The 19431-nt window shown below is 34.2% G+C and overlaps 1 protein-coding gene across 1 annotated transcript; it reads right to left on the reverse strand.

The window, feature by feature from the left end:
• Window positions 1-292: 292 nt before the first annotated feature.
• On the reverse strand, window positions 293-19387 carry LOC105335008 (ATP-dependent zinc metalloprotease YME1L1). Its single transcript, XM_011438671.4, has 21 exons — window positions 19254-19387; window positions 18253-18405; window positions 17526-17604; window positions 16764-16856; window positions 16526-16614; window positions 16271-16309; window positions 12504-12723; window positions 12117-12196; window positions 11364-11454; window positions 11110-11169; window positions 10750-10842; window positions 10431-10566; window positions 7491-7553; window positions 6983-7095; window positions 6726-6770; window positions 6300-6410; window positions 5673-5833; window positions 5220-5346; window positions 2468-2541; window positions 1488-1580; window positions 293-748 (listed from the first exon to the last, which is right to left on the reverse strand). Exons 1-21 carry the CDS (start codon window positions 19281-19283, stop codon window positions 605-607), a joined length of 2094 nt encoding a protein of 697 aa, XP_011436973.3. The 5' UTR covers window positions 19284-19387; the 3' UTR covers window positions 293-604.
• Between the last annotated feature and the right edge of the window lie 44 nt (window positions 19388-19431).

A 19431-nucleotide genomic window follows, 5' to 3' on the forward strand; every position in this document is an offset into this window, starting at 1 on the left:
ACCGAAAATGTGTTTTAGCGGTGCATGCATTTTTTTTTAATTCAAAGCAAAGTCTCATTAAACAAATGTTTACTGAATCTATTCAGCATTTTCTTGAGATAGAAGATTCATTCCATAGTTTGTTGAATGAGCTAACCCACTTTTGGCAAGTGGATAAGAGCATTTTCTGTTGGAGGTCAATGGATAATCATTTTTTCTTGATAATTCAAAATGGTAACCATTGGTAAATTAGTAATCCATGAACTTAAAAAATCCATTTAAAAAAAAACAAAAATAAAAACCACTTCATAACTTCATACTAGATTGGTTTACTCTAAGTTTTTCATCTTGAGTAATAAGAAAAACACAAACAATTTTTTGTTTCAATTCATCATAATATAAAGGCCCTGTTTTTCTGCAAACAAGAAGATCTTGGTTTCCTTGCTTAACATAAGATGGCCACAATGTGTCAGTTCAAATCTTGGTTTTGGCAATATCCATATGATGAGAAGACAAGATTTTGAAATTAAACAGCATCAGAATTGACCTAGTTTTCTCAGGGCTAGACACAAAAGATGCTAAAACTCATGTGACATAGTTTCTTCAACTAGAGCCATGCCCACAATCAAGAGCGAACAATGTCTTTCCCCTCCATGATGAGTCGGATTTCCTCCATGTCCAAAGTTTCGTACTTCATTAGCATTTCTGCTAGCTTGGTCAGTTTGTCTTTCTTTCTCAGCAGCAGTTTCTTTGTCCGATTGTACGAGTCCTTTAAAGGAACAGGAAAATCAATGTTGTACAATATAAATTCATAAAGTGACCAAAGATAAACTTTCCTGTATACATTGTATTTCCAAAGCTTTTCTGGTCATTCTTTTTTTTTTTTTTTTGGGGGGGGGGGGGGTTAATTCTAATTCTATGGGCAAATTGGATTGGGCTCAGTTTATTTATTATCAAAATTGGTCAAATTTTGAAAATTGGCTGCATTTCTAAATTAGTGCAATTTTGTTTCAATTTCTTTTTGAAAAATGATCTATTTATATTTAAATTTGTCTTTATAAGACAATAATTTTTACATAAAGAATCCATAGGTTTGGAAAAAATGAATTATTCATGACTTTTATAAAATAAAAATAAATAAAATGTCCTACTGACATTTATTGATTTATAAGATATTTTAAAATATGCATTTATTCACACCAAATTTTAAACTTTACACTGTCTTACTTGCAACTAAAACAGATTTTTCAATTTCTCATAAAAAAAACACAAAAGAAGTTCTAGAAAATGATTTAAAGCATGTATTCTTCTTTGAACAATTGAATCATGTTTCAGAAATTATATTTTAATAATTTGTAAAATAAAAAATTGGTGCAGCATATTCCACCTTAATGAATTAATTTTTTTTTCTATGTTTGATACATGCATACCATAAACCATAAAAAGATTGTCTTATATAAATCAAAACAACTTTCTAGCTATAATGAATAGGGTGATTTTTAAAATACCTGCAAAAGTTTGTTGACTTCATCATCGACTTCTTTCCTCATTTTCGGGCTCATCATCTGTAGATCTTTCTTGCTGTAGACGCGCATTCCCAGCTTCAAAATTTGAAATACGAAATGTGTGAAATAAAAGACAAAGGGAGATAATTTTGAGTTTTTATTGATAGGATAAAGAGGGAAAACTCTGAATTCTTTGGATAAAATTTAAATGCTTTACCAGTAATTGTATTTAATAATGAAAAAAGAAAATTAATACTATTATATCTATAAAAGGTGTAATCTCCGCCACTGCCAGATTTGGTCAAATGCTACTACAATGATTCATTTTATTGCAAAATTGAAAAAGGGGAAGAATTCGATTTTTTTAATTTTGATTGAAATATGAAAATTAGAGGGGTTTTTTTGGTCCAATCTTAAAAAGATACTGCAAATTCCTAATTAGACGCAAGGAATTTATAGCCGCGTAAAATCGTGAGAAGCAAGTCTCGTGATTTTAAAACCTCGCTTGTATTTGCTGAGAGTTAAGAACTAAAAGAAATAAGGATAAATCTTCTGCGTTCACCATTTTATATTCTTGCAATTTGATACAAAACAGTGGGAACGCGGAATTATGTGCTCGCGTAATATAAGGAATTTACAGTATTAGTTTTCATTGTTTCTTTGAATCATATTTGCCTACATCTGATTCTCCTTCAGGAGACACTTTAATTCTCTTTATTTATCTTAGAGCCCTTTTAAAACATTTTTTGCATTTACTGTACATGTTATCTGGCACCATTAATGAATATTCAAAGAATTAACATTTTGTTACGCAATCAATTATAGTTTACAAGGATGTCTGAACTTCCAAAAACTAATAAAACACTCGTCCAAAATTATTTTTACATTCTCAGTGCATGTACCTGTACATATACAATTTTTGAATACCGGGTAGCTGAAGTCACACTTTTGATCTTATAAACCTGCTCAGTTTGTAAACTTACATTCTCTGACATCCCATAATACATCACCATCTGCTTGGCAATGGAGGTGGCTGTTTTAAAATCACTGCTGGCTCCTTAAATATACAAAGGAAAAATGCTATAAACATTATTTTGATATAATATAAATTTGGCTGTGTATTCTATTAAGTTTTTCGCGGAATATTGCGTCCCCTAAATCAAGGGTACTACATATATATTATATAATGCATAACAGCATTTATATAAGAATACATGATTTAGCTCTGGTTTCATCAAATTTAATTCAGAGCATTGAACACTGAAAACATGGTATATATAAAACACAAAATTATCTTTATCAATATCTAATATCAAGACCATTTAACAGTTTCATATCAATGCAAAACAATTTCATGTCAAATCAAATTTTCATATAAATATTTAATGCTTTGCATTTATGTGATAATGAGATTGCTGTACATGCTTTGTAAATTTTAGCACAATAAAACAATTAATAGACGAAGAAATCACAAATTTTATAAGTTTAGTAGGCTCAATAACAAATGATATAAGTTTCAGGTCAATTCAGGTCAATGTCACGTTCATATTCTGTACAAATATGTATATACAGATCGAGTTCATTTGTATTCTTAGCATTTCACCTGACAATGTACAAAACAAAACAGATAACGCATGTTATTAATATTTATAATGTGAAATATATTATAATTCAACAAAAAATTCAGGTCAGCTCAAATTTTCAGGTCAATAAAGTTTTCGGGTCTTTTGTATTTCTGTGTCAATAACTGATAATGATGTCATGTTATGATATTTTTCCCACACATTTCACATGGGAATATAATAATAACTTACATATTGTCATCTTATTAAAAGTAGAACATAACAAGTATTCCTTTTAAAGGAATGATCGGCATGAAATATCATTGGTCAGCTCTGTTTAATATATAATATACGCAACATGCAGTAAATTATATATAGCACCGTTTTATTAATTTCCGAAATGGCAAGGCATGAATGAGCTTTACTTTTAGTAGGCAAAATATACTTCTGATTAATATTCTCACGCATATGTGAAAAAAACGTGATTTGAATCATTATGTATGTAACTCTATAAATGTTTTATTTTCAGGGTAAACAGATAAGATTACTGTAAGTTTTAGTAATCTACGTCTAATTAAAGATTTAAATAAGGTTGTCAGTGCATAGTAAATAAAATAGTGCAAGGCGCAATGCGTGCACAAATAGTTAAATTTGCAGGATGCCTCATATGGACACAACTGTGATCGGCCAAAGCCGATCACAAAAATGTATCATTTACATAAAATTTCAGGTCAGCTGAAATTTTCAGGTCAATTTAAATTTTCAAGTTTTTCATATTTTTGCATAAACAATTTATACGGATGTCATTTCATGATATTTTTCTACCACATCTCTTATGAAAATATAATAAATGCACACACAAAGTCATTTTATTTGATGCAGAACATAGAAATGTATCATTTATATATAATTTCAGGTTTTTCAGGTCTTCAGTATTTCAGGTCTTTAGTAGTTTAGTGTTAATCTTAAAAGATGACTAGATGCTCATGGCTATTTTTAGATTAAATCTATCTTATATTAATTAAAGAAGAGGTTTGTACAATTCTAAATTTCAAAGCAAAAATATTACAATTGGCTTAAAATATCATATATAAAATATCTAGATAAATTGGACGGTTGTAATTTGTTGACCATCAAGCTTCCTTCATAGATTCAGAAACGTGTCAGAAAATCGAAGTTAACTTCAAAATGAATTTCTGCCAAATATCACACTGTTACACTAAATACACACTAAATACATGTATATCTACATTTACTAAAGTTATCTAGCTACCACAGAGTAAGGACGTCTAATTCAATATTTATGTCCATGTATCTTCATTGTACCTTACAAAAATTTCACAAATAAAAGATAAAAGATTTCATGTGAAATTCACTAAAAGAGAATTTCAAGTAACAATATCTAAGAGCATGATATGACTTTTTATCATCTAGACAACAAAACTGTTTATGGTAAAATTCCTTGAAATTCTCTATTAATGTGATATTCATGTTATAAACACTATAACATTTCTTTTTTCATTTATTACTTATTTTTTATATGACACAATTAACACTTGTTTGAGAAATTAATATACAAGTTGCTAGAAAATCTTGCATATATAATTATATAATTATCATGCACATGATTTTAAAGATTACCTTGGATTTTAGAACTATTCACCAAAAAACATTTCCTTTAAACTTAAAATTTGACATGCCAGCATTCTATGCTAAATATCATGGATGAAACCACTGAAGAAACTCAAAGTAGTAATGAGAGGAGTTAATGCTTAATGCTTGGTAAGAAAGAATGAAGCAACATATTTATATTTATTACTCAAAAGGTGAAACTTACTTAGTTAAACCTAACCTTGAAGTCTTTGAGAAGCAAAGAGAAATTACTAATGGGAAGATGTTTTAAGAAATGCATTTCCCAAGATTGTTTACATTCTGCAAAGTTTATAAGTAAAAAGTCCAAATTTAGGTAAAAATTCCCAAAGGTCATAAAAAGTCCAAAGGTCAAAATTTTCAAAGGTTAAATAAGTCCAATGGTAAATATTTTTTCCCAAATACTAGCAGTCTCTTAGATTCATAAGATCTTGCTTGGAACATTTATTCTTCACCATCAAAGAAGTTTCGTAGACTTATCATTCGAAAATCATGCATAGGCGCCACAATAAAAACCACCAACCTGTTGTGACTTCATTGGCTCCAAAAATGATTTCTTCAGCGACGCGTCCTCCCATACAAATGTCAAGCTCATTCATCAGCTGAGCTCTGCTCTCGTCGTAAAGCTCTGTTTTTGGTAGAAATTGAGTCTGCAAAAAGTTACAATTATACTAGTTAAAATCTTTAATATTTACAGGACATGGGTAAGATTTTGCAAACAAACATTAAATACAAGCAAATTGATTTATTTTAGCTAAAAAATAGTTAAAGACCAAAGCTTTATGCACAAGTAACAGTCGATCGAGTATAGAATATGACTTGATTCAATAATAGATGTCATATTCATTTAAAAAGAAAAAAAAAAAAAGAAAAATCATAAATTGTAAGTCGAAAAATAACATCATAATGGGGATCTGGTTATTAAATAAAATGTATATGTACCGGTATATGGACAATGTAGATTGCAGACACTCACGTGACCTAGGGAATGGTTGCCTCCCCTGCTTTTGATGGTGACTTTATACACGTCGGTGACGGAGGTTTTGGACTCCATGCCTACAATGGTGTGCCCCGCTTCATGGATGGCTGTGCACCAGTTTACACGTTCGTCTGGAGTGCGGGTCTTTTTTTCTGATCCTGTTAAATGAAATGATAAACTGTACATGACATACAGATATTGGCATATTACGATCTACTGTACACGTAGAAATATTCGCCCCATTTCATTTTCATCCCTTTCACCCTCTGTGTCAATGGGCAAATTCAAATGTCTCAAATTATCTCTCTTAAAACATGTCAACTCTTATTGTGTGAATTTGAGACAGGACAAAAATTCGCAAATGAGAAAGGTGAAAATAACGGGGTGAAAACAAGTCTGTGTACTGTAACTTCAATTGAAAAATCTTGAGCCTTACCAGCAGAGTTAACTGTTTAGAAATACAGTTTACAATTTATTCAAATAAGTGGTTTTATTTATCAGAATTGCAGAATAATCAAGAGCTTCCTAAATAATTACATAATTATGTAAAGGCTACCGCTACAGTCTGCACCTTTAATGAACTTACTGTCTGTATAACTAGAACTCAGAAACAGTTATCCTTACCCATCAGGATTTTGTCCTTGGCGTAGTTCAGATGACTCATGTTGACTGAGGATACTCCATCTATACCCGCCTTCAGTGCGGCCTGATTCACCATACTGCTGATGTCAGCACCTGATAGAGGGAAAATTCAGTACTTTCTAAGAATTAACCTTTAGTTTCCCAAACTATGAATTTGAAATCAATATGCAACTACGGGTACTAGGTATTTGATCTTTATCTTTAATCATGAATTCATGTATCAACTTAATTGAAAAGTTTAATTATTTCCTTTTTCAAATTTTCCAAGGGTGGGGGGGGGGGGTCCTAGGCCTTGTTTTGTTATCTCTACTATGTGAATTTATAAACTTTAAGTTGTGATGGGATGGGGTTATCCCCACTGCTAGATCTGTGCATAGTTAGTACATGTATACGAATAAGACAAAATACCTGTGAATCCACTTGTACCAAGAGCCAGGTGTGTGATATTGATATCTGGAAAAGAAAGACTCTGGTGTTTATATCCCTGTGAACATGCAGCATCAAGCTACAATGGTCAGATTCAAACTTGCTGCTGTGACAATTTTGTGAAACTTTTACAGTTTCTTCTCTCTACTTCTTATCAATTTTTAACTACCGTATGATAAATAAATTCTGCAATAACTCATTTTCTTACTTTTATTATTAACTATTTTCATCACTCTTACCTGGGTCATGTTTGACTTTACTCAGATATTGCTTGAACATTTTCTCTCGTCCTTTTAGGTCTGGTCTCTCTACAGATATGTGCATATCCAAACGTCCAGGTCGTAAAATGGCTCTAAATCAAAAAATTGGAAATGAACTGCGAAGTAAGTCAACCATCCAAATCAGGGTGTAATGGCATTAAATGCATTTTTAATCTTTTAGCAGATAGCGTTATTTCACCATTGTCAATTATTAGTAATAACTGCCAATCTGCCATCATGCCACTTTTCACTGATTTTGATGAATTTTGGATATGATAAGTTTTTAGAAACATGTATGACATTGATTATAAGATAAAATAATGTTGGTTTTATGATTAAATATGCTGGATTTAACAGAGATGAGATTTGACCATTGAACAATTTTAATTTGTTAATAATCAGTAGATTTTTTGAAAAAAAAAATAAATAGATTGATTTTTTTAAAAACATTTATATGTAGTAAGTTTTTGAATAAGTACAGACTTACGGATCGAGGGCATCTTTTCTGTTTGTGGCTGCGATGAGTATGATTCCATTCATAGACTGGAACCTGTAAAAATTAAACATGCCTTGTTGTCACAACATTGTCTTCTATCTATCCCAAATCAAAATACATGTACTAAAGAATCAAAGTGTGGGCTAATATTTGTAGGTTATGAATTTTTTTAGAGGTTATTGGGACCTGGGACCATACTTTCCTGAATTCTGTCATACAGTATTTAGTACATAAATATTATGAAGAAATGACAAGTTTAAAATTTGAGTGGGAATGTTCATTCATGGGCAAGTTCACTTCACAAATTCTCAGTCAGTTACTGGTTGATATTTTGGTAAAACTGTAACACATATACACTGTACATGTAAGTTACTTCTACCTACCCATCTAGTTCTGTTAGTAGTTGGTTGATACTCTGGTATAAGTACTTACCCATCTAGTTCTGTTAGTAGTTGGTTGATACTCTGGTATAAGTACTTACCCATCTAGCTCTGTTAGTAGTTGACTGATACTCTGGTATAAGTACTTACCCGTCTAGCTCTGTTAGTAGTTGGTTGATACTCTGGTATAAGTACTTACCCATCTAGCTCTGTTAGTAGTTGGTTGATACTCTGGTATAAGTACTTACCCATCTAGTTCTGTTAGTAGTTGGTTGATACTCTGGTATAAGTACTTACCCGTCTAGCTCTGTTAGTAGTTGGTTGATACTCTGGTATAAGTACTTACCCATCTAGCTCTGTTAGTAGTTGGTTGATACTCTGGTATAAGTACTTACCCGTCTAGCTCTGTTAGTAGTTGGTTGATACTCTGGTATAAGTACTTACCCGTCTAGCTCTGTTAGTAGTTGGTTGATACTCTGGTATAAGTACTTACCCGTCTAGTTCTGTTAGTAGTTGGTTGATACTCTGGTATAAGTACTTACCCATCTAGCTCTGTTAGTAGTTGGTTGATACTCTGGTATAAGTACTTACCCATCTAGTTCTGTTAGTAGTTGGTTGATACTCTGGTATAAGTACTTACCCATCTAGTTCTGTTAGTAGTTGGTTGATACTCTGGTATAAGTACTTACCCATCTAGCTCTGTTAGTAGTTGACTGATACTCTGGTATAAGTACTTACCCGTCTAGCTCTGTTAGTAGTTGGTTGATACTCTGGTATAAGTACTTACCCGTCTAGTTCTGTTAGTAGTTGGTTGATACTCTGGTATAAGTACTTACCCGTCTAGCTCTGTTAGTAGTTGGTTGATACTCTGGTATAAGTACTTACCCATCTAGCTCTGTTAGTAGTTGGTTGATACTCTGGTATAAGTACTTACCCATCTAGTTCTGTTAGTAGTTGGTTGATACTCTGGTATAAGTACTTACCCGTCTAGTTCTGTTAGTAGTTGGTTGATACTCTGGTATAAGTACTTACCCGTCTAGCTCTGTTAGTAGTTGGTTGATACTCTGGTATAAGTACTTACCCATCTAGCTCTGTTAGTAGTTGGTTGATACTCTGGTATAAGTACTTACCCGTCTAGCTCTGTTAGTAGTTGGTTGATACTCTGGTATAAGTACTTACCTGTCTAGCTCTGTTAGTAGTTGGTTGATACTCTGGTATAAGTACTTACCCGTCTAGTTCTGTTAGTAGTTGGTTGATACTCTGGTATAAGTACTTACCTGTCTAGCTCTGTTAGTAGTTGGTTGATACTCTGGTATAAGTACTTACCCATCTAGCTCTGTTAGTAGTTGGTTGATACTCTGGTATAAGTACTTACCCATCTAGTTCTGTTAGTAGTTGACTGATACTCTGGTATAAGTACTTACCCGTCTAGCTCTGTTAGTAGTTGACTGATACTCTGGTATAAGTACTTACCCGTCTAGTTCTGTTAGTAGTTGACTGATACTCTGGTATAAGTACTTACCCGTCTAGCTCTGTTAGTAGTTGGTTGATACTCTGGTATAAGTACTTACCCGTCTAGCTCTGTTAGTAGTTGGTTGATACTCTGGTATAAGTACTTACCCATCTAGCTCTGTTAGTAGTTGACTGATACTCTGGTATAAGTACTTACCCGTCTAGCTCTGTTAGTAGTTGACTGATACTCTGGTATAAGTACTTACCCGTCTAGTTCTGTTAGTAGTTGACTGATACTCTGGTATAAGTACTTACCCGTCTAGTTCTGTTAGTAGTTGGTTGATACTCTGGTATAAGTACTTACCCGTCTAGCTCTGTTAGTAGTTGGTTGATACTCTGGTATAAGTACTTACCCATCTAGCTCTGTTAGTAGTTGACTGATACTCTGGTATAAGTACTTACCCGTCTAGCTCTGTTAGTAGTTGGTTGATACTCTGGTATAAGTACTTACCCATCTAGCTCTGTTAGTAGTTGGTTGATACTCTGGTATAAGTACTTACCCGTCTAGCTCTGTTAGTAGTTGACTGATACTCTGGTATAAGTACTTACCCGTCTAGCTCTGTTAGTAGTTGACTGATACTCTGGTATAAGTACTTCCCCGTCTAGCTCTGTTAGTAGTTGACTGATACTCTGGTATAAGTACTTACCCATCTAGCTCTGTTAGTAGTTGACTGATACTCTGGTATAAGTACTTACCCGTCTAGCTCTGTTAGTAGTTGGTTGATACTCTGGTATAAGTACTTACCCATCTAGCTCTGTTAGTAGTTGGTTGATACTCTGGTATAAGTACTTACCCATCTAGCTCTGTTAGTAGTTGGTTGATACTCTGGTATAAGTACTTACCCGTCTAGCTCTGTTAGTAGTTGACTGATACTCTGGTATAAGTACTTACCCGTCTAGCTCTGTTAGTAGTTGACTGATACTCTGGTATAAGTACTTACCCGTCTAGCTCTGTTAGTAGTTGACTGATACTCTGGTATAAGTACTTACCCGTCTAGCTCTGTTAGTAGTTGACTGATACTCTGGTATAAGTACTTACCCGTCTAGCTCTGTTAGTAGTTGGTTGATACTCTGGTAGGCCGCGGGGGTGGAGTACGGACTCTGGGTCCTGGTGGTGGCCAGGCTGTCTATTTCATCAATGAAGACAATGCAAGGAGCTATATGCCTTGCAGTTTCTGAAGAATAAAAACAATCATGATTATCAGAGAAAAAAAGTAGACATAATTTTGTTTATTCACAATATTGTGAAACCACCTCAACTTTGTATTTAAATTCCCAATGAGTAATGAAATATCACTGAATAAAGTCTTTTTGAAAATGAACATAAAACTAAACCCACAAAGCTTAGAAATCCTTACCAAAAAGTTCTCTTACTCGCTTGGCACCCACGCCGACAAAGATTTCATCAAACTCGGAGCCCGAGGCAAAAATGAAGGGCACTCCAGCTTCTCCTAAATAAAAGTTATGCTTTCATGAGCGTAAGCATCTCAACTGTCAACTAAGTATTCATATGTTCTTTTAATTTTAAAATACAAACAACATTAATAAAATTTATTTCACAAAAGTTTCTTCAGATATATGCAAATTTCTTATTAAAACAAAACAAAATATCAAAAGGAAAGGAAACTAAAAAAAAAATCTTTTAGACAATAAAAATACTTTCAGTAACAAAGACCCAAAACCTGACTGCTTTAACAGTTGTACAATAATCTTTGTACCTGCCACTGCCCTGGCTAACATGGTTTTTCCAACTCCAGGGGGACCTTCCAACAGGATCCCTACAATACAGAAAAAATCTTGATGTAGATAATAACTACCAGTAACCATGACCTGTATAGTGACCTAAGACCTAGATTTGACCTTGACATGTAAAACGATCCTAATATGTGTAGAGACCTTGACTTATCTATTGACTTACTGGTAGATTTGATTTGCACAATGGCCATGACAGGCACAATGACCTTCACCTTACCTTTAGGAATCTTGGCTCCCACTTGGTTGAATGGCTCGGGGTTCTGCAGGAATTTGACGATATCAATCATGTCATCCTTGGCCTCATCCATCTAAAAATGATACATTTTATAATTTGTAAATTTGGATGAATGTACAGTGGATCCAGCTCCTTGCTGTAAACCTACATAATAACACTATTATAATACAGTAAAACACACTTATAACAAAGTGCCAGGGATGGATGATTTTGCTTCGTTGTAAGCATAATTCATCATATCTGTCAAGTTTACGACAAGTAATAAAGTCAAGGGGAATGAAAACCACTTCGCTATAAACGTCAATTCTGCTATAACTGTGTTTTACTGTCTTTTCTATGACAAGATATTATCATACTTAGAATTTATATCTTAGAGACCATATTCTGTAATGCAGACATGTAAATGTATAGAATTCAGTACGTTAAAATATCATTTATTTAATTTTCAGTTTTCAACAAAAAAAATGAAATGAAATTATATATTTGTTGTTACAGTGAGAATTCATGTGTACATGAAAGAGAATTCTTTCCTGTGATTCAAACATGTTTCTCATTAACCCCCCCCCCCAAAAAAAAAAAAAAATTACTCATATAATACAAGTATTAAATTCTGCAATTTCACAATAATATTGATTTAAAAATCCAAGATTTTTAATTTCATTAGAGGTGCTTTCTTGCGATTTTCCTTTGATGATGTATTAATCCTTCACTTTTAATCAGGAATACAATACTTACTCCGTGGACATCGCTGAATTTTTCCTCGATCATATCCTTGGACACCACCGAGAATGTTTTGGAGTTGCCGTTCATAACATCTGTTAAAGAATTAACATACGGTTACAGCTAGCATAAGTGGTTTGTCTCTTTTCTCTGTTAAGTTTCTTTAAAGTTAAAAAACCTCCTCAGAATATTGAGTTAAATTGAGTCCTCTTTTTAAAAGTGCATTAAAAATAAAAGCCTTTAGGTAAAATACCTGCATACAACATCGCGGTTTAGTTAAACTTAAAGTTTTAATTATTTTTGGCCTAGTTTTTAGTCCAACATAAATCAAACTTACGTCTCTAGTTTCAGAAAACATGTGAGTAAGGTTAAGATAATTTTTTTGCTTTAAAAACAACCTACTTGATCCTGTGATCCTAACAATGATGATGACCAGAAGGATAACTGCGGCGACGTAACTCAGGAGCTGGACGGCGTGATTTACCGTCGTCTTCTTTTTACTGCTCAATTCCTTGACCTGTGACATCAACATCTCGTACTTCTCCTCTAGGTTTTTCAGCTGCTGCTGTTTCAACAGGTTCTTGTTCTCGGCGGCCTGCTTTGTACTAAGTTCAGCTAACTCCTGGTAAACAAAAGAGAAAAAAATACAGTTGAACTTCGATATCACAAACACTGATATCTCAAATACAATGGAAATGTCGAAGTGATTTGTTAGTCCCAACTACTTATTTTGAAGAATTTTACTCCCGTTATCTCGAATACTCGGTATCTTGAAGTTTTTAAACAGTCCCATCTAGTTCGAGATAATGAAGTTTGACTGTACATGTACAGGTATGCTAAAGCTTATAATCTGCAAACTACTGATTAAAGCCAGGGAAAACACATAAATGTAACAATCTTCCAATTTACTTCTATAGATAAAGGTGGGGGAGAAACACATACTGTATGATTAAATGATTAATTTTGCCCGTGTTATTTTTGCCTTTCTACACTTGCTAAGAGTTTTGCCACATTTTGAATTTGCCCAGACACAGTTGCGTTTAAAGAAAAATAATTTGAAACTTTGGAATTAAACCAGTCTACTCTTAAATTCGCCTGCTGTCAACCATGGCGAAAGGGGCGAAAAGAGAACGGGGGCGAATATTTCCCTGTATACAATAATAATGTTCAGGGTTACAATCTTTTAACTTCTGGTTAACTCAGGCGAAATCGTGCAAATCTAACAGAGAGAGATGTAGCAAGATCGGTCCACTTCTGGCAATGGCAAGGTAAATAAGACGTTTGAATTGAACATATTTTATTGATTAAATCAAATGGATTAGACACAAGTTCTAAATAACTTAGATAGTCTTCTCCTAATAATGAAATTTTATAAATATTGCAAGTAATAACGTTAGATATAAATACACATAAATATACATGAATAAACAATCTACTACATAATTTATATAATATCATAATATGATTCTCATCTTCCATAAACCATGTACTTTTACAAAGCTATGACAAAGCCCTATTTGCTCACACTATGATTCTTCAGTACATGTGTTTTGATTTGTTTGAATTTTTTAATTCTTTCAGCATACTGGTACTTGTCAATGACCTTTTCTTGACATATACAGTTAAACTTTGATATCTCGAACACCGATACCTCGAATACAATGGATATATCGAAGTAATTTTTAAGTCCCAACCACCTATTTTAAAAGTATTTTACCCACGATATATCGAATATTCGGATATCTCGAAGTTTTTCTACAGCCCCATCTAGTTCGAGATAATGAAGTTTGACTGTGCCATCATAAAACAAGAGGCCCATGGGCCACATCGCTCACCTGAGGAACAATAGGTATGATAAAGTCAGCTTAATGTAGTCATAATACAAACAATCTGGACAATGTACAATAATACATGTAGATCCTGTATAAATAAAATCCATTTTCCCCCCTTGGAACTCGAATAGCCCTGATTGCTGCCAATATTTACAAGAGCAGACTTTAATCACCGCTCCTGCACATATATAGGGACTCAAAGTTACGCAGGCAGGGATGACCGCACACCTACGCAACTCACAGGTAGCAACGTTAACACAAGCAGAGATTACGCAAGCAGGGATGACCGCACACTTGCGCTAGAAAGGCCAGAACAGATGACCATACACTAGTGCTCCGCCGCAACCACCACCAAGACAAGCAAGTATGACCGCACACTTGTTAATGCGATACAGGGCAGGAAGGACCGCACTCTCTGTATCGTGGGTTAGAAAAACACGAAGATTAGAGAGAGCAGGGATGTCCACACCCTCAATCTCTCCGTACTTGTTCAAGTTTAACCCCAAACAGTCTCTCATCGCAATGCAATATACACTGTCCCTATACATGTGCCGGCCTAAAATAATTCATAGTATCTAAAAATTGGAAATCAAAAATAAACAAACTATTCCGGCCTAACCCAAAACTACTTATGCAGAACAACTTATATACATTGAATATTTATTATTGTATAAAAATAATCATCACAATAATTGGTTAACAGTGGATGCATTAATTAAAATAATCAAGAATCAAAAAATCAAGGGCAATAACTCAAAACAGTAATACAAAAAGATTCTAATGAAAAAATAGCTGCCTGCTTCAATTTTATAGTCATATCACATGTTGAGTATTGCAGTTCTCAAAAAGATCCTTTACAATTGTTTATATATGGGATATTTAGCTACATCAAACTCTGAACCTTCTTGTGAGGCCGAAAAATTGTCCTGGAGCCAAAGTCTTAATAATTATAAAGAATCATCTTGCTGATTAGCTTCTGAGAAGAAGATTTTTAAAGATTTACTCTATATATATTCCTATGTAAAACTTTAACACCCCCCCCCCCATGTGGCCTCACCCTACCCCCAAGGGTCACGATTTTCACAACTTTGAATCTACACTACCTGAGGATACTTCCCACAAGTTTCAGCTTTCCTGGCTGATTAATTTCTGAGAAGAAGATTTTTTAAGATTTACTCTATATATTCCTATGTAAAATTTTAACACCCCCCCCCCAATGTGGCCTCACCCTACCCCCAGGGATCATGATTTTCACAACTATGAATCTACACTACCTGAGGATGCTTCCACACAAGTTTCAGCTTTCCTGGCTGATTAGTTTCTGAGAAGAAGATTTTTAAAGATTTACTCTATATATTCCTATGTAAACTTCGACCCCCCATTGTGGCCCCACCCTACCCCCAGGGGTCATGATTTTCACAACTTTGAATCTACACTACCTGAGGATGCTTCCACACAAGTTTCAGCTTTGCTAGCTGATTAGTTTCTGAGAAGAAGATTTTTAAAGATTTACTCTATATATTCCTATGGTAAACTTCGACCCCCCATTGTGGCCCCACCCTACCCCCGGGGGTCATGATTTTCACAACTTTGAATCTACACTACCTGAGGATGCTTTCACACAAGTTTCAGCTTTCCTGGCTGTTTAGTTTCTGAGAAGAAGATTTTTAAAGATTTACTCTATATATTCCTATGTAAAACTTCAACCCCCCATTGTTGCCCAACCCTACCCCCGGGGGTCATGAATTTCACAACTTTGAATCTACACTACCTGAGGATGCTTCCACACAAGTTTCAGCTTTCCTGGCTGTTTACTTTTTGAGAAGAAGATTTTTAAAGATTTACTCTATATATTTCTATGTAAAACTTCGACCCCCTATTGTGGCCCCACCCTACCCCCGGGGGTCATGAATTTCACAACTTTGAATCTACACTACCTGATGATGCTTCCACACAAGTTTCAGCTTTCCTGGCTTTCTGGTTCTTGAGAAGAAGATTTTTGAAAATTTCTCGAAATTTTTCATTAATTTCTAATTATCTCCCCTTGAAAACGGGTGTGGCCCTTAATTTTCACAACTTTGAATCCCCTTTGCCTAAGGATGATTTGTGCCAAGTTTGGTTGAAATTGGCCTAGTAGTTCTTGAGAAGATGTTGAAAATGTGAAAAGTTTACGGACAGACGGACGGACAGACGGACGGACAGACGGACAGACGGACGACAGACAAAATGTGATCAGAATAGCTCACTTGAGCTTTCAGCTCAGGTGAGCTAAAAATTAAGTGATTTTTATATCTTTAATTTCTTATACCAATAGCAGAGGTAACACTTTGTTTTTACCTTTAACACAGCATACTGATCTTCTACTGTCTTTTTCACCTGTAAAATCAATCAATAAATCCATGATTTTAAACCCCACAAATAGAGTATATCATTTAGTATTTCAGCAATTCAGAAATAAATTCTTTTATACAGTTATGTATTTGTTAAAGTTTCAAGTCAAAGTTTGGGAACATTTTAGTGCTAGTGCTTAAGAGCAAGAATCTTTCCAATGGAGACCATTGTGAAATTCATTGGTAACCATGGTAACTCGACCTCCTTCAGTCCTTGCTGTTCAGGGTCTTCGTTCCTTGGATCACCAGTTCCCTCCCTTCGTACGTAAAACAAGCGGACTGAAGAATGCCCTTAAAAACCAATAACAAAATTATTAACACAAGTATAATTATATGTTTTCCACCCCCCCCCCCCCCATCATTTTTGTGAGGCAGAGAATTTCATATTACCGGGTACTTGATAAAGAGGAATCAATTAAAAAAAAACCAAAAACCCTTACATAGTTGACGTAACTGAAGCAGACGTCTTTGTTCTGTTGTCCTGGAAGTTAGTAATGATGGTGCGGGCCTGGTAAAACTAGGGTCCTCAAAACCTACAAGATAGGAAACAAACAAAAAATACAAACTGCATGCATGCAAACCTTTATTCGGGTCAATTTCGTTTTCCTATGTCTATGACTTTATTTACTACAGAGACACCTCAGGCAATAAGGTTCGTCAGTGAAAATGAAACATGTTTCTTAAACAGAATCCACAACCAGCCAAGATTTCAACAGCTTCAAATTTCATTGGCTAACTGAAAGGTTGCTCTGAAGTGACCCTGTAAGGAGTGTTGAAAGATCTTGTAAGGGTGTGATACTGCAGGACTAATTTTAATTACCCCGTATTTTTCGGGGCATAGGCCGATATTTTTTTCCACCGATGCGCGAGATTCGGCCTATCCCCCATATCGGCTTATCGTAGGCCCAAAGTTAAAAAATCAGACAGTAAAATCCCAAATCCACTGCTTTTATCCATCATTTATTATGAGAGGTTGGTTTTTTTCATCCATTTAAACTATTGTTCGATAGCTGTCTCGTTGATAATTTACACGGGGTAGATTGTATTTGCTGACCAGCACAAACAGGTCAAAGTAATCAATAATTATTTTACATTTTAATAAAAGAATAAATACAGAAGGCTTGACCTCCATGGATTTATCTCCATTAAATATTGTTTTATTATTTTTTTGTGGGGTTTTGGACAAAAGAAAGGGAACTTACCATATTTGTTTTCAAAGAAGGTAGGAGAGGAGACATAACTATCTCCCCTTACTGAGCCGCAAATCAAGGGGCTAAACTCCTGCAAACACAAAATTTCTTCATATAAATCTAGTTAATATAAAATATCAATACTGACATAGATTAACTTCATCTTAACTTCACTTCTGTTTAATCAATTGTTTATGTTATTTCTCTTAAAAGTTCATTTTATATGAACATTTTGTGAAGCACATTGGCTAGTGTATCTCTAACTTAATTTACAAGTTCAAAGTTTTTATTTCAATATTCAGATAAGTTTTACCAACAGTAACTTAACAATCTCTGATCCTCTGCCATGTCCAATAACTCTTAAATTATTTGGATTTTTTTAATTTGTAGCATAATTCTGCCTTATATAAGACAAATTTACAGATCTGCAGTTACTACATATACCGGTAGGTAAAAGGGCGTAAAGCACAGATGTACCAATAAAACCTTATTTTTAAAGATCTCATGTGCAACTTTTACATTTATATATACCGTTATATCCATTGTGCAAATTTACAATAACTTTGTAAAATGCAAGGTTAAATACCATAAAGAAATTTTTTTCATAGTATTGCATTCATCAAAGGACAAATAACATATTTTTGATGAAAAAATATTTTGAGGCTGAGGGTTGGAGAATCTTAATGAACTTTAGATGTTAAAGCAATGTAATAAATTTAAGTTATCAAACTTTTTAAACCTGATCTGTCTGACTTGAGTGGCCTTTCTCTGTTTGAGGAGCATTGTATTTTTTCTGTAGATTTCTTCGCCTCCTTCCCCCAAAACAGTTCTCTGTCGACAGAGCTCTGGATCCATTCACGATCAATGAAAACTGCTTCAATGCTGTCACAACCTGTTAAGCACAATTTAGATGTACATCAACAGAAATTCTAAATGAATAAAACATTTGAATGTGAATGTGAATGTAATTAATGAGTATGTCTAACAAGGGAAATCCCTTAGTTCTAATCAATATCTACTGATATTTCCCGGATATATTAGAAACATTTTTAGTGACTGAAAAATTTTGATTGACATCTTTTCCTGTAGACATTAAATTGAGACAATTTTTTTCAGTTTCAATGAAACTATAGCTGAGATTAATTACCGCCAATATCTTGCACTTTGTTTTTCACAGTTATAATGTAGCAGGATTGAAGATGTTATGGCAAACCAGACCTAAATTAGTTCCTGGTTCCTCTGAATCTCTTGTCGGATAATTTATCAACTGAGGTACTTAGCGCCAGCAAGTGAAGCTTAATGTGACTGACACAGCTTAACCCAATTTGTTTTATTTCTGAATTGTCACTTCATGATTTATTTTTTTTGTCTAAATAACAAGCGATATAACTTTTGATTTTGCCATAGGCGTCAAAACCCTGGGGCTAGAGGGAGACCCTTTACCCACATTTTTTGCAAAGTATAGGACATAAACTTTTTTCTTTTTCCATGTTTTCTGTCTGTCAAGATTTTTTTACAAGTCTACTATCAACATTGATCAATTTGCTTCCGATGCAACTGTTTACTACCACCAGCACTAGTTTGGATTTTGTCAGATTTTCAGGCCTACTTCATGCTCACCTTTGCCTTATGCAATCGGCTGATCGGTTTCAAAATATTATCAACTTTATTTACCATGTTTACTGTTATTGTATTTTTCAACGAAGTCTGACTTTTAATAAAAAAATACAAAATAATTACCTGAGGCTGTAATGTTGTCAAAGAAAACATCGGTTGATTTGTCTTCTTCGTCCACTCTTAGGCCTTACAAAACAGATGTTAATGAAAAGCTGAGAAAATGCGGATTATTAAAAGGGGAAAATGTTAATTTAAGAACCTCGGATTTTTGTAGAGGAACGTATAAATATCCGGAATAAAG

This window comes from Magallana gigas, chromosome 1 (genome assembly GCF_963853765.1).
Source record: "Magallana gigas chromosome 1, xbMagGiga1.1, whole genome shotgun sequence".
Lineage (NCBI taxonomy): Eukaryota > Metazoa > Mollusca > Bivalvia > Ostreida > Ostreidae > Magallana > Magallana gigas.

Excerpts from the sequence above, each read along its gene's own strand:
- LOC105335008 (XM_011438671.4), bottom strand. The coding sequence starts at position 19,283 with ATGTTTTCTTTGACAACATTACAGCCTCAG. Across the intron at positions 18,406-19,253 it reads TGACAACATTACAGCCTCAG|GTTGTGACAGCATTGAAGCA; the intron begins GTAATTATTTTG and ends TGTGCTTAACAG. Across the intron at positions 12,197-12,503 it reads TGTTAGGATCACAGGATCAA|ATGTTATGAACGGCAACTCC; the intron begins GTAGGTTGTTTT and ends ATTCTTTAACAG.